The sequence below is a fragment of the Apteryx mantelli genome, chromosome 1, assembly GCF_036417845.1.
Source record: "Apteryx mantelli isolate bAptMan1 chromosome 1, bAptMan1.hap1, whole genome shotgun sequence".
NCBI lineage: Eukaryota > Metazoa > Chordata > Aves > Apterygiformes > Apterygidae > Apteryx > Apteryx mantelli.
This window is the reverse complement of record NC_089978.1, coordinates 157886099-157902293: the sequence shown is the minus strand read 5'-3', so window position 1 is coordinate 157902293 and position 16195 is coordinate 157886099. Positions and strand designations below refer to the sequence as shown.

At 36.9% G+C, this 16195-nt stretch overlaps 1 protein-coding gene across 1 annotated transcript in view; it reads right to left on the bottom strand.

The window, feature by feature from the left end:
• BRAF (B-Raf proto-oncogene, serine/threonine kinase) overlaps window positions 1-16195 on the bottom strand; it is an 82072-nt gene that overhangs the window by 52564 nt on the left and 13313 nt on the right. The window contains exons 2-3 of the mRNA XM_067307888.1: window positions 11363-11464; window positions 852-1115 (exon numbers count right to left, since the gene is read on the bottom strand). Coding sequence (XP_067163989.1) covers window positions 852-1115; window positions 11363-11464 — 366 coding nt within the window. The remainder of the gene's footprint in view (window positions 1-851; window positions 1116-11362; window positions 11465-16195) is intronic.

The following is a 16195-nucleotide window of genomic DNA, read 5'->3' as shown; positions in this document are numbered from 1 at the left end:
GGACTGTTAGTAATCTCACGTATCACAGTTTGCAAGTCCATGTATTATACTAAAGCACATACCAAGGCTCTTCAGTTGGCAGTCCATAACAAATAAATAAATCCTGCCTAAACAGGACAATTAAGTAGCCTGCAAAAAAATCAGCTCCTCTTCCATGACCCTAGGCATCGCAATAACATTGTCAAAACTGATTAACACCATTTTTTTTAATAGTTTGCAGACAGTGCTTCTTGCTCCCACTAACAGCAACTATATCCCTCCTCTAGCCAGTTTCCCCTGCATGGGGCCTGACACCATCAGGGACTCGACAAGAAGCACTCACCACAGTGAATGGGGAGGAAAAACCAAGTGGTTTTGCACAGCTCCTCTCTTTAGCTGCAGGAAGTCAGTACTTGCTGTACAGCATTCACTGCTGCTAGTAACTTCGACAATAAGGAAAACACTTATTTTCCCCAATCTCGTCCTGCTACGCTAGTGAATAATCTTGCATAATACAAAAAACCCCAGAGCTTTGTTTCTCCTACCCCCTCCTACCCATTGTAAAATGGTAGATTACAATTTAAGAAAGCTGATTTTCGAAAACTATTTATCCAGGTATTTCCATTTCTATAAAACTCTTGCAAAATGTTTAAAGTTTTGTCTATTATACCAATAATATGAACAACATCGCTGCGTTAACGCTGAGGAAAATATTCAGCAACTCAGAACAACCGAGTTTGGCAGAGCCCAAATAGCAATTTGACTTCTACACAGACAGGTATGTTTTCAGCTCCTAAATTAGCTTTTGCATAAAGTCAGATAAAGGTACAGGAGAGCTAAGGTTATAAGCATGTGAAAAGAAATTGACTCACCACAGTCCTTTGCTTGTTGGGTAGGAAGACTCTAACGATAGGCTTCTGCGGAGACTTAGGGTTATTCCGTGACATATCAGTAGGGTTTTGATAAACTGAAAGGGATGAAGGTGCTACGGAGAGGCTAGAGGAGGAAGATGACGCAACTGTGTCTGTTGAAGCCGAACTGGAGACAGAGAAATCAGTTCCGTTCCCCATGGACTCCAATAACTGCTGTTCCCTCTGTTGTAGGGCATCTAGTTTACTGGTGTACTCTTCATAGGCCTGTGAAGGGAGAAAAGCTATTTTAATGATGTAAAAGCCTCAGAATTAAAAATAATAATAATAATAATAATAATAATAATCTAAATTCAGAATCAACATGAAATAAAAAAAATCCTAAGCTAATTCAAGTTTTCCATGAATATAAACAAAACTGGGTTTGGTCAATTTTTTCAATAGGAGAGAAACAAAAGTAGTGACTTTCAATTCACTGGGTCAAACCTTCTGAATTGACAACTAATTTTTTCAGTTGATAATATGGATTAAAAAATGGATAAAATAAACCATAAATCACAGTTGGAAAGCATCTGCACTAATTCAAAACTATTTTAAAGACAACAGCAATCTTTAACATATGTTTTCAGCTACATTGCTGAATTATCATGCTACAGCTAAATTTATCATTCTCTTGGAACCACAGCTAAATACATCCAATGCAATAATTAAGAGAAAGAAAAAATTGGCACTTTTCACCACCTGTATCTGACAACTTAACTCATTGTTCATGGTCCCTCACCTCTGGCACTACGCCAGCATTCCAGATGATACACAAAACTTTATTTCAGTTAGAACACTACTAAGTTTATCCTGTTACAAAGTCATCCAAAAATGCATTAAAAAAAAAGGATCATTTGAAAGAGTTTAATAATTGAGATTAATTTGATTTTCTACCAACTAAAGGTTATGCAAATCCCAATTCCATATTCTGTCAGAGTTCCTTACACAAATAAACTTCAGTAACATTAAGTTTGCCTATGAAGTTTTTAATACACATAGCCAAGAAAAAGTTAAACACTAGTGCCAAGCTCTAGAATACAAACAGGTAATCAGTATATATTTTGGTTTAAAGTTTCTTTCCATCAATATCTGCCTTTATTTGCATCAAGAACACTTCAATCTGCATCCAAGTAACAGAATTATTTCTTCAGCATACATGCTAGTAGAGAGTATCTTCAAAACCTGAATTAGTTAAGGAGCCTGTGTTCTGTGCTACATCAGCATTTCAGTGTTAACCAAGAATGCGTTAAACCGTTACAGACAGTAAGAAGCAGAGACCTCACGAACTTAATATTGCAACAATAAAGGGCAGAATTTTTTTTACTTAACTCCCCAACAAGATTTTGAGATCTATGACAAGCTGCATATGTCTTCTGAATGCCAAAAAAGATATTTACATCAGGGAAAGGGGCATTTATTTATTTGCTTTCCTCAAGTTCTCTGTGCATAACTTTCTTTGAAGCACACTTAGAGAAGAACTGAACTGACAAAAAAGTCTACAGGGTCCACATGCGGTAGAAGTATTAAAGTTAAGAAAAATATTCATGTTTGTAACTCAGTGATGCTGTCAAACACTACATTTTACCATGGATTTATTTCTCCATGGTTGTATGTGCAGGTTCTGCTAACCCATGCTGTCTTTGCTGAGTAAACAGTGATTGTCCCCTTCCTTTTTTCAAAGGCTTAGCAATTCTCCCAGGATGGACATATGCTCTAAATTTCTGTCGAGAACGATAATTTGAACAACGATGTGAGTCCTCACAGTAGGGAATCAGGAAGAAATAGCACTGTAGAGGGTGGGTGGTGGTGGTGAACGTTACTCAATTTCAAACTCAAAATTTTGTGTGTTTCTTTTTAAATAAAAGGACATTAACTTGCAGAAAACTAAGAACTTGTTAGCATTTCTTTTAAAAACTGAAAAAGCCTAATGTTTCATGAATTGACCCCCAAACTTGGTGGCCTAAAACCAAAACATTTTCACTCTAGTATAACTCTACTGTCAAAAGTAAACTGAATAAATTATATAACAGTTATAAATAATGGCATAATTTGGCTGTACAGTAACACAAGTGCCTCCTACTTCTGGAAACAACTTCCACGCTGTTTGTTCATGCAAATTCCAGTAAAAGCTCCCTGTGTCAAGAATTATTTTCAGTAAACAAATGTTAAGAATCATAAGCTGTTACCATTTCACCAGTACTTTTCTAAATACTTACTTCCTTTTCTCATGAACATTGCAAAATATTATTTGAGCACAAGCAACATTACATTGCTTCAGGATACTTGTGGGCTTAGTTCCTTCACGAAATTACACACACCTTTCAAAATACTCAATCCTACAATGTTTACACTGGCAGCTTAACCAGTCACTAACACAAACTCAAAGCCAAATGACTTCTCTTAAGAGCATAAACAATAAGCATGGAAAGCTGGAAGCTGTTGCTAGCTGTGGATATTATACCACTAAGTTCAGCATAAAAAACACTCCATTTTTAATGGAGATAGGAGCTCTTAAATGTTATGCTGTTACTCAATGTGATGACAGAGAATGCAGTAATAAAATATTATGAAACCAGAATCATGACTAGACTTTAAATGTGTTTTTTCTTTTAAAAAAAGAAATTCTTTTTATACAGAAGGAGCAATAGTTTATGCAGCAGAAACAGAACAGCTGTGATAAACTCTTATTTTGACAAAGATTAAGTACTTTGGTGAGACATCAATTTCAGTTGCTAACTAGCATCCATAGTCCTTCACACATACAACAGTACCTGCCAAAACACAGAATTATCTCAAGGAGTTAAATGTTAAGACTGTTACAACAGCAAAGCTGACCTATGGTAAAATATTTTTAGCTAAAGGAAAGATTATGTCACAGAGTTTGCCTGTCTACAAGGGAGACCTGCAGCAGTATGGCCATATTAGCAGTTAGATATCAATGGCCTCAAAAACCTTCAAGTCAGACAAGGCCCTATGGGGCAAGGTTGACTTCTCACATTCTCTTATTAGTTTTTCAAAATAACATCAAATAAAATAATTTTCCATCTACAGCATGATAAAGATTAAATTAAGTATTCTGTCAATGCAGTGCATGAAATTAAAGATTTTAATGGCATTTCAAAAGAAAAAGTTGATGAAATTTGGGTTGAAATCTGTTAGGTTTACATGTTCCCAGTAAAAGCGAGTACTGTTCTACTACAAGACAATTTAAATTCTGCTTTCAGCTTGATATAGTACCACAGAAAGAAATCAGTTTGAACATACCTCCAGAAGTCATCTAGTCCAATCTCCTGCTTAACAGAGGGCTAACTTCTAAGTTCAATTAGGCTGGTCAGAGCCTTGTGAAAGCAAGTTTTGAAAATCTGAATGGATGGAGACTCGCCAGCCTTCAGGCAACCAGTTCCAGGGATTAACCGCTCTCACAATGAAAAATTCTCTCCTTATGAATTTCACTTGATGCAACCTGCAACCATTGTCCCTTGCGGTGCATGTCTAAAAAAAAGCCTGGCTCTCCCTTTAGGTTGCAGAAGACTGCAGTTAAATTCCCTCTTAGTTTCTCTTCTCTAGGCTAACTAGTACCCCAGATGCCATCTCACAAGCAGTGAGCAGATGGGAATAGTCACCTCCCTCTTCATGCTGACTACACATTTGCTAATTCAGCCCAGAAAGCAGGTCGCTTCTGTCACTGCACGGGTGCATTCCTGACTCGTGTTCAGCTTGCTGCTCACCAGCACCGCCAGGTACTTCCCTATAGAGCTGCCCTGCAGCCAGGCATCCCCTGCCTGTACTGACGGGCAGGGTCATCTGGCCCAGAAACAGAACTCTGCGTTTGCGAAACTTCATGAAGTTTCCATTGGTCCACTCCTCCAGCTTGTTTATTAATTACTAAAAATAAAATGCCTTTAATAACATTATCCTCAACAAGTTTATTTGCTCGCTCTGTCACAACATGGTTCCCATTTGGTGTGAATTTACTATATTTTGCAAAGTTAAGAAAAACATATTTTGAAAGCTGAATATTAGCTTCAAATTTCCATATGTTATTCCATCTACAGATAATTCTATGGTCATCTAAAAACATGGGCAAGTTAATTTTAATTATATTACATATCATTATAGATGCTTATCATATACTCTCATACATTTGAGAATACTCTTGAGGTTTCAACCACTTAAAACGTATAAATGCCTAGTAAATTTCTAAGGCCTTCTAAAACATTAGCAGTTAGCATGTTAATATATAACATGCACATATGCCATAATATAACTGCTACCCACTCACAAGCAGAAGAACTGGAAAAAAAAAAGTTACTTCTTAAATGTTGCAACCTACTGACAAAATAAAAATTGAGATCAGAAATCAGCAGCAATTGCATTACATTACACCGAAGTGCCAATAGAGCTCTGTTGACATGATGATGTTAACAGGGATTTTCTCAAAAATATCTGTATTTCTGTATTATAAATTATTTATATTAAATTTGACATTTGCTTTCTTGTGCCATAATCAGGCTATACATTCTATTAACAACATTTAAGGAAACTAGAAGCAAGTGAAACAGCTTTAAAAAATTAATCTGAAACAAAAATCAAGTAGCAAAATATCATCTCTCCCCCTTTTTCCCTGTCTCTATAACCTCTGGTGAGAAACCCAGACTAAACTCAAGCAGACCAAATAGTTTTGCCAGTATCTCCCTTTTCCCTTTGCTCAATCAATTTTTAGATAACGTCCATACGTTGCAAAGCTCTTAAAAACCTAAACTAAAAGTCTCCTGGTCTTTGAAGTTAAGATTGTGTTTCCATTTAAAAGACATCTGACCTTTAGGTTGTTGATCAAATGTAAATCCTGCTAAGTTAAATGGGTTAAACTGAAGATAGTCAGTACCGTAAATTGGGATTTCTTCATTTAGCAAGACTCCTAAATCTGTAGTTAGTCTAACTTCAGACATTCCAGTTTTGGTACAACACACTTACTCAGCACCTGTTAGGAGCCTGGTTAAAAAAAATTTAATCTGTATCTCTCGCTCATCTAAACAACCACCGAGTTTCCCAGTGCCTGTACCCAGATTTAGTATTTCCTAGGAGTCCTAAGAGCAGTTTGAAACAAACAGAGATTCAGCATTAAGATCCACTTCAGACTTTACTTGCTGGTTGTTACAATACACATGCTTTAGATCAGCAAAGAGGTGATCTTCTTTAATTAATTTGACATACTGCATGTATTCTTCAGTTATACAGGAATAAGGAATGAAATACTCTCCTGAAGTTCAGCAGTGGAACTCCCAAGTATGGCAACAGCAAGGCCTCTCAATAAAATATGTTTAAGAGTCCAGGAAAAGAGAAAGCTAGAAAATTACAGTAGTTAAGCGCAAACCCATCTCTATCCCCACTGTTTTTATTTTAGACTGCTTCCAATAGGAAGACTAAAAAGCAAAACTGAACGAAAAAGCAAACTGTACTAAAAAGCAAACTGCATTGTAAACTCATTTTGATATACCACTGTCATTCTATCTATGCATTTGTATACTATTTTATTTTGGTGAGAGTCTGAATAAAAACAGCAGACAGCTTACTCTTTTTTACTGTTAACTGGAGTAACTAACCTACAGGTATGACAAGGAACCTCACACCATGCAAAGAACTACTTATATTCTAACAGAGTAATACGGCTAAATTAAGTTCTCATAGAGGAAGGGCTCACAGATAATCCTGTATATATAACTACTATACAAGAATGACACACAGCACATTTTGGAAATTTAAATAGATAAGGCTTCTTACTTGAACAGTGGTAAGAGCCTAGAAGGGTTAACAAATCTGATTATGTTATTTAAGTATGACCTCTCCTTTATAAATTTGAGTTGACTGCTTTTGACCTGTCTGGATCTGTAAAACTCTTTTTCAGTTTGTACACAGCATTTGTTCCCAATGCTAAATTCAAATGCACAAATGTATTCTCCTTTCCCTAACTCAAGTTAACCTTTTCATCAATACCTAGTTGGTAGAGACATAAAGGTTTAATTTTGATGGCCCCTACAGAAGAATATGCAACTGCACATTATAACAGTTTTTACTTACTAAATCCCAGGTTTTCCCAGTATCATAATCCTATACTTTCTTGCAATAAAGTTTTCCAATATTTAGAATGCTTAGACAAATCTTTAAGAAAAGGGTTTTTCCACGATGAATCACAAACTGCGTATTTTGGGAAACAGCACGTCAAGGGCAGCTATAACACATGGAGGAATTATGTGGGAAGACAAAAATCACCGATGTTTTCAGCTGCTGTGATATGCAATGCTTCCAAAAAACGTGGTAAGAAAAAAAAAATATCAAGGAACTCCTGCAGCCTCTCTTCTAGAAGAAGAAGAAGAAAAACTCATCACAGCGGATGGAAGTCCAGCTACAACACAGAAGCCATATTTAGATTTTACTATAGCAAACGTTAGCTATTTCTTCTACTCTGAATAAACAGAAAAATTTCTATTGTAATCATATTAGAGAATCTTGATAGGCTCCCAAGGCCATTACTAATTATAACAATTAAAAAATATATAGTTAATAGCATTTTTTTTCTTTCTTCTATTTATTTCATTTCTAGCCCCACTGTCTTCTACACACATTCACAAGTTTCTCTGCAACTTAGTTCTCTTTCATCAGCCCTTGCTTTCCTGTCCTGAGAGGAGGGAGGCAAGTCACACCCTATCCTAAAGCGTCACACTATTTTTTCCTCTCTGGGCAGCTGGAAACAAAGTAGCCAGCAGAGGCTTTGAAGTCCCTATTGCAGGTGCCCTACGGTGACTTACGTCCTTAACACTGTCATTGAGGAGTGACAGATCAGGGCAGGGAGACACCCTTGAATTTGAGTGCCCCCTCCCCATACGATAAGGAAACATATGCTGAATACAATATAGTGCAACTCAATTACATTTGATATTTCAAGTAATCCATTCCTCTTTCACAGTCAATTGCTGTATCCTAAAGTGCTGGCTGCAACAATAGCTGTCAGTTTTAAGGTTCTTTTGATGTAAAACCTCTTCAGCCTGCTCTTAGGGTTAAGAAAAAAAAAAATCCAGAAAAAAAAAAGCTTTTGTTTTCACTGTTTCAGATGAGCACAGAAACAAAAGCTGGTTAGCTTCTATTTTCTTGAGCAATTGTAACAAAGGTGCAAATTCTTTTTTATTTTTAAAAGTGTATGCTATATATTCAATGCGCAATTTCCCCAAATCCTCTGAATGCTCAATTTTCAGAATTAATTTTCTTGTTCAATCCTTCAGCTTTCCTATGGGTGTGGGGGGTTTTTTGATGTGTTGTTTTTATCTCTTTTACTTTTAAATGAAATGCTATTTTACTACCAGCTTCAACCACAACTTTAATTGACATGTCTACAGAGGCACTTCCATCATAGGCCAGGAACCAGTATACTAGATGCTATAAATTCTGTGAACGTAAGTGTCAGTTGGTAAGACACATAAGAAACAAGAGATATAAAGCCAGACAAAGAGTACAAAAGAACTGAACAAATCCTATTATACTGAAAAGTCTACATACTAAGAAGATGGACAGCTGCCAAACTTTCTGCAGGCTTCAAAAAGCCATGGTTTTGCAGAAAGCGCTGCAGTCGCAAAGTAGATGTTTACAACAGCGAAAGGTGAAAGCAAAAGTGTTCATTTGCAGGTGCTTATCTAGCAATTAGCTCTGTATAATCCCATCTTTTGCTAACAGGCTTGCCCATAGCACTCAAGAGATGATCAACAGGCACAATCTAGAAAAGTCCTTAAAGGTATCTCACATTTTATGAAAGATGGAAAAAGATACCAGAGCAGTGGAAAGAAACAAAGAGAAGGGTGAAATGGCCAAAGTAACAGACGAGCAAAATTAATCCTGCAGCAGAGGCTTGTAAAAGCAGGCTGCATTTTTTTTTTTTTAAAGCCAGAAATGAGACTTTAACAAAACAATCAAAATATAAAAGAGGTTGGACAGAGTTTAAGTTACATTGCCTTCCGGTTCAGGCACACAGGGGAGATACTACACAGACCATAAAGTGCCAGGACCTAGATGCAGTCTATGTGAGAGACCTTGGGGGCAGCACAGAAGTCAGTGATGATGCTCAGGTACAGAGCTCAAGCAATAGGCAGAACGGTTGACCCACTGGCTCTCTACACAGGTAGTTTGCTGTTTCTAACAGAGGGCACAAGGAAAGGGTATCTACTGAACTGCTTAAGTTACCCAAATGTACTCTGCATAGTCTCATGTTCTTTCTATTCATACCAAAACAACTATATTTTCTTAGTTTCACATGCATTTTCTAGAAGCTAACATGCTCCTCTTCCACACCTTCTGAGATTAGTCAGAGCTTTTTATGTACTGTTTTGTCCTTCCAGCCCTGCAAACAGGGTTGTTCTGGCCCTTTTTCTGACAAGTGGAGGAAGAAAGGTAAACCATTAGCTCTAGCACTAACAGATTAGATTCAGATACATTGCTACAAAGTAAGTTCTGACAAGAGAAAGCTGCTGCTCTTGACCAAGCCAAAAAGCAGCCAAAAAGGTGGGGAGGGCACAGAAAGGACATGGCAGACAACTGTGCTGGGTTAAAAAATCAAGAGTCAAGGGAAGGCAGTAATCTTGCTTTTTACTGTACCAGTTATTTTGTAATAGAATTCCTCCTTTTCTTTCCCTTACACTCTAGTTCTACTCCAGGAAATCTACACACTTAACAAATGACTGTTTTGCAGCATCAAATCCTATTCGCTTCCATCAATCCATCTCGGGGTGGTCTAATCCAGGCTAATGACCATCCGAAGGGGAAGGTCCTTTTCCCTCATCCCATTTTCTAGGCTCTTAGCTCACAGCTGCATGCTCTTCCCCTTCCCTGGTCTTAGCCCCAGCTCTGGGGCTCACTGACCACCTAACCTGTACCAGCACCAGTTGTCATGAGACCTGCTTCATGATCCAGCTCAACTCACTACTGTGGCAGAGGACCACCCTGTTTGGCCCTGCATGGCCAGCCGACCACATTAACAAGCCACAGAGCTGCTGTTTCATCTCAGCTACACACTGAACCATCAAACTCACAGCTCTGCTTTAAGCTTGACATTTGTAGTCACTGACCATTTCAGACTTAAGCTCTTTATACCACTGCAATCATTTCCTAGTATGCATTTTCCACTGTAAATGCCCTCTTCCCTGTCAATGAACTACAGAACAACCTAAAGGCTTCCCATGTAGGGATCCCAGTTTTAATTTAGATACAAGCAAGTGACAAATGGTTGTAATGAACTAACCATTTCACTACCTGAAATCCAGGCTTAGAAAAAATTAAGCTTATTATTATTGTAATATGATACACAATCTAATAAAACCAACATACTTTTGGTGATATTAAATCCAGAGATATGGAATAAATCAGCTCACATGTAAACAAAGGTGTGTCTGAACATCACTGAGTGGTTAAAACAGTGATTAGCACTCATTCAATACTTCCATTTCACACTACCAAAAAGTAAAGCAACTACGGAGAGCCTCATTTGTCCTTAACAGTTAGGGATATTATGTCAACATCTGTATAATCAAGCTAGTGCCCTGATCTGACATATTAAGATAAAAGCTAGAAGTACCTCAAATAATAGGATCTTTATTTTTAATTACCTAGTGCCTTTAGGCAGCAGTTACAACTAAAAAGACTACAAAAGAATCTGATTGACCTGCAGTTATTTCAATACTTGAAAGAAACAAGAAAAGGTCAGGGTTTGGAGCAAGCTGATACCAATTCAGTTCCTAATAGATGTAACTTATGCATGGGGTCCTTTAATATGTTCATAAAGGTCCTATGTCAATGCAATTTCACGAATCTGGAATGATGGAAGAATAAAAGGATTTGATTTATAATTAGTTTACAAATTAAGTGCAGCTTTAAATATTATCCCACTCTGCAGTTTTACATATTTCTGTCAGAAAGGTCCCTTCTACCCAAAACAATTGTTGAATTCTATGTAAATATTTTTCAGTGGGAAAAAATGAAGTCAACTGCTTTAAGAGCAAAGTTAGCCTTAGAGATGTTTTCATATTCATATATATATAAATATATATATATACACACACACGTATTTATATTCATGTATAGAAATATAGCATGCATTTTTGTATTACACAAATTCTTTTGTACACAACCTCTGTACTACACACAACCTTTTGCCCCTGCAACATAAAGGATGGAATACAGCAGCGAATGGAATGCTTTACATTTCCACTGCACAAACCTAATTATTGGAACATGCCACTGATCTTCTCCCACTGATGTGTACCAGGAGTCCTGCACAGTTCCTTTCTGTCTCCAGGAAAAACGTTATGCTTCTAACACAAGGAAGACATACTCTTACTATAGGTATTGTCGGCTTAAACATCAGGCGCTTTCATGTAATACTAACAAAACATACCAGCAATCCAACCACATTCATTTGAACGCAAACTTACCTCTAAGTATATTGATGGTGGATTATGCTCTCCTCCAAACTTGTCTAGCAGTGCCTCTATATGTTCTTGTGTTAATTTAATCATCTGCTTGATATTCCATACCTAAACCAGAAAATAAATACATTTTTATAATCATAAGAAGCCTTTCCTAAAACACAATTAAATATATTTTCTAGATGTTTAAAATATTTTTAGTATGGACTTCAGTCATTAGTATCAGTAAAAGAGTGTGCAAAGCTGCTCTTCCACTGTCAGTAACACACAGCTTTCTTCCCAGCTAAACAGAGAAAAGTTTAATTTGGTTTTGAAATTCAGGGGCCACTGAATAAACACCTTTTTAATAAACATTAAAGATATACTTTTAAAAAATGTATTAAGTCTTCTTGAAAAATTTTGCAACCCAATTTCTACAATTACTTCAAAGTTTAACAAAGGAGTTTTTCTATCAAACTGTAAGTAATCTGTAGCAAACTGGTCAACAACATTCACATCATCCAGATCCAATTATTCTATTTATATGCTAATAGGATGCGTTGATCTTAAGCACTTTCTATAGCTTGGATTCTATACTCCCTTATCTTACGAGTTTTCTTACAGACCTTGGACATGATCTGAAAATGACATTTACTTCAACTGCATAGAGAAGACTCGCAGAACTGTATTATGAAACAAGTAACTACCTGAGTTATTCTTCACAATGTCTTGAAAGAGTCAGTTTTAGTAATTTGACACTATTGTAGGTGAACAGTACTATGAGTCCTAATTTACACCTAAGAAAGACACTGATGCACAATCTCAAATCATTTAAAATAATACTGCACTGATTTAAGAAACTACGTTAGTCCAACCAAAGCCAGAAATTTATAGAAGGGTAAAGAGGAAGAGCAGAAAGAAGCAGGAAAATCTCTTCTTAACAGGTATTAACCTTAACAGGTATTCTCTGAAATTATTCAGAGAATTTGTCAAAGTTATTGAATCCAGGATGGAAAAAATACACTGTGCTTCTTTCAAAGGGTTTTTAAGGATTCCTGTTGCCTCTTTCAGTTTACCTCTTAACTATTTCATGCATTATAATACAGATCCATTCTTGAAGCTGTATAAAAGTACAAGTTGGTACAACTTATCTCTTAAAAAGAGGTTACAAATAACTTGATATTCTAAAGTAGGTATCAGTAACAGGATCCAACCCAAGCTGGAAAACAGCTTTAGTATGTAACTTGAGAGGTTCATGAAGAAACAAATTCTAAAATACAGAACTCACATTTTGCACATCACCTTATTTACCCCACTAATTCTAAACATTAATTACTTGCCAGTAAATATTAAAGATAAATCATTCCCTAAAATTAACAGCTGGTTCATCTCTACCCAAACTTTATAACAGATATCAGAAAAAAGATTTCATCAAGCAGCCAAATTCAAGCAAAAATAGTTTGCTTAGGAAAGAACAACCCCAAAACACCACAGGGGGTGGGTGTGGGGCACCAAACAAATCTCCACATAGTTGCTATCCAAATACTCTGGATATAACCTCACTTGAGACTACTGTGCAAGCCAACTTCCTTCTCAACTCACTTGAAACTAAGCCTGCCAACCAACAGCAAATGGCAGGATTTCTGCATTTTGTTAAGGTTCTTTCAGAGATGACAATGGCTAATATGCTTGATCAAATAAACAATGTATGCTTCATCAAATAAACAAGCTTGAATCAACACCATTTCAATAATCTGTTCAATATAAGTTTTGAATTTTTAGCTACTGCATAGCTGAAAACATGCTACTAATCTGGGTGTGTATCCAGAACATTGCTAGCAAACTAAGAAACCATCTCAAGATCACTTTCAGAAAGCAGGTTTCATAAGTATTTAATGCAATCTTTATTATTGGGTCATTCTAGCAAATTTACCTACCGGAAAGTGTTTTCAAGGAAGGGCTTGACATGTACCTACCTCACCAGCGGCAGGGGGGAGAGAAGCTGCTTCACTGACAAAGTCACCTCTGTTTCCAAATACTTTTTTCAAGACAAGTGAATAACTTCCTTGTTAATATGCTATTACCTATTTTCTGTCCATAGCCACAACTTTACTTCTCTCTTCTCTTACAGTAAAGAAATAGATATATAACTAAATAGTAACAATATGCAGAACAGAAACATGCTATTTAGGAGATGTTAGAAAGAGAACAAGACAGCAGCCTCTAACTGAGAGGAGAAATCTTCCTGCAAAATTCGTATCATGACAAGAGAGAAAACTGAATGACTAATGAAGAAAGTAAAACAATTTTTGAATCTTATTGCCAGCTGCTGGACTATGGTAAAAACCATCTCTGTCTGAAGAAAGTGAAGTTAAAGTCTAGCGGAAGACAACATTGGTTCAAGCAGCTGGAAAGGGTGCCTTGAATTACCTGCTACACATCCAGGCACTAAACCAAGAGCTTTTCCATAAGTGAAACTTGCAGGGAAATTTAATATAGATTTCTATCATCTTAAGGATATTCACACAGTTAAAAAGTACACTGAAGACGAAGAAACTCCAAGTCAACCATAACAACAACAAACCAGTATTTGTTGCTCACAGAGAATCTCTTTTAAAAATCTTTAAAATTTTAAAAAGATGGTCTCATTCTCCATAAATACTTTGTGTGTGTGTGTGCGTGCGTGTGTGTGTACATACAAATGTGTGTGAATACATATAAAGTGTATTCCAGTAGAGCAGAAAAGAACTAGCTAACAACAGAGAGAGCAAAACCATGAAGAATAGAATCCTTTTAACAATCAGTTCTGGACTAAAGAGCTTTCTTCTAGACAACAGAATAAAAAAAGTTCTTCAAGCTAAATGTGTGCCCATTAATATCATTCCTTGAGATCTCCTAGTGATCCTTTTATCCACACTTTATTCGCACTTTCTCTAGAACTAAAAGAAAACTGCAGAAGCCTTCTGGTCATTAAGAAAGGGACAGACCTATTTTTTCCGTTATTCTTGTAAGTACTGTTGTAAGTACACTGCTGTTAGAGGGGAGTTGCACCTGTATGAAACCATATAACCACAACTGCCAAGTATCTTGCACAAAGACAAAAAACTGATGCCACCCTAACAGACAGTTGCTGGAAATATTAATGTATTCTGAAATAGATCTGCAATGCATCTAGTATTCTCCACACTCAAATCTAGTCACTTTCCATAGGAAGCAGCACGTTTTGAGACCATAATGTTTTATTCTATTTCCATGAAAAAGTAATGAATCCTTTGCATCTGGGATGACCTTACCCATTTTCAAAAAAGCCTGGAATAAAGAAGCTATTCTGTCTTATCTGATGGCATTAGGTTAAGGCTATTCTCTGTGGTAAGAGATTAAATTTGATTCTCCTTTCAATGCTGCTGGACCAAGGAAGCTGACATAGGCTAATGTGGACACAGACGGCCAAAAGACTTGAGCTATTCCAGCTGTACCGGAATATATCCAGTTATATCTGCACATTGTGGTTAATTGTGCATTAATTTTGCAAATAAGCACTCCCTTGCAATGTAATAAAGATGACGACCTGTTTCAAGCCAGAGGCAAGTCAGAAACAGCAGGAGCCTATATCAATTCTATTTGGTGAAGACTATGGCTCTGCAACCTGTGGGCCTCCAAGTCACAAAGTAACTTTTACATCCTTCCCTATTTGTCAAAAACACACTGCTTGAGGCAGAACAAAGCAAACTATCTTTTGTACTTTTTGCACCTGACGTCAGACCCCAAATCTTGCAGCACATCCCAGCTCTAAGCTCTATGATTCACATTGGGTGGAAGTCACCTGAGAGTTTGACTCTACTCGTAAAAAGTCATTGTTTGCACAGGAACAGAATGGTCCTGCATTTGGATTATCACACTTTGTATCAAACAATTTAAAGATGAGGAATACTTTGATAGAACCAACTAGGTAAAGTCATTCAAGAATTTGATTTGGTAACTGTTTTATAAGGAGAAAAAAAAATCATCAATATCTATCCAATACTGTTCTAATCAGTCTCTTGAGGCTTCTTTCTTAGAGAATTAATTCAGCCGTTTGGTCTGCTGAGCTAGCATCCACTTTGTCAGAAAACACTTCAGCAAGCTGACATGTATGAGATCTTTCTTGGCTGGACTAATGTTTTACCTAACTTGAAAGTTCTGCATGTGTTGGAGCGAAAAGGAAGAAAGGGGACATATGAAAGGGGTTAATAGCTCAGCACCCCACCTCAGGGTTTGTAAGTCAAGATGCAGGGCTTGCATCTTCCCAGTTTTCTTGCCAAAAACGGCTATCACCACTTTCTCACATTTTGATGCCTTCCCAAATGCTTTCTCTCCTCAACCTGGACCAGTGCTAGCCCTCTGCCTGTCTCTTACAAATGGTGCTTCCATTTTTCTGCAGTCATACCTAACAGTCTGCATACACAACAAGTCTGCGTAATTCAGTAGTTATGAACATAATGTGCACATACAGTGGGAAGGATACTCCTATCCTTCTTCCTGTACTTCAGGGTCTAGCTTTGCTCCATCTCTGAAGTATCCCTCAGTTCCCATATTCACTCTGTTCATCCTAGCATTTTTCCTAGTTCCTGCTGACTCTTCATGCTTATCAGATTTTCAACAGTGTAGTAAAATTTTGTATAAAACAAACATTATGAAAAATACTAACAGCTGAAAAACTTTACTGGATTGAAAACCAGCTTGTAAGAGGTTTCACATAAGAGTTTACAAAGTGACATAAATGTCAACATTGAGACTACCTTCTTTAGTTTATCTCACCCATCTTTTTATTAGTGTTGACAAACCACTTTATCACAGCTCCTTTAAAATGTCTGAGATAAA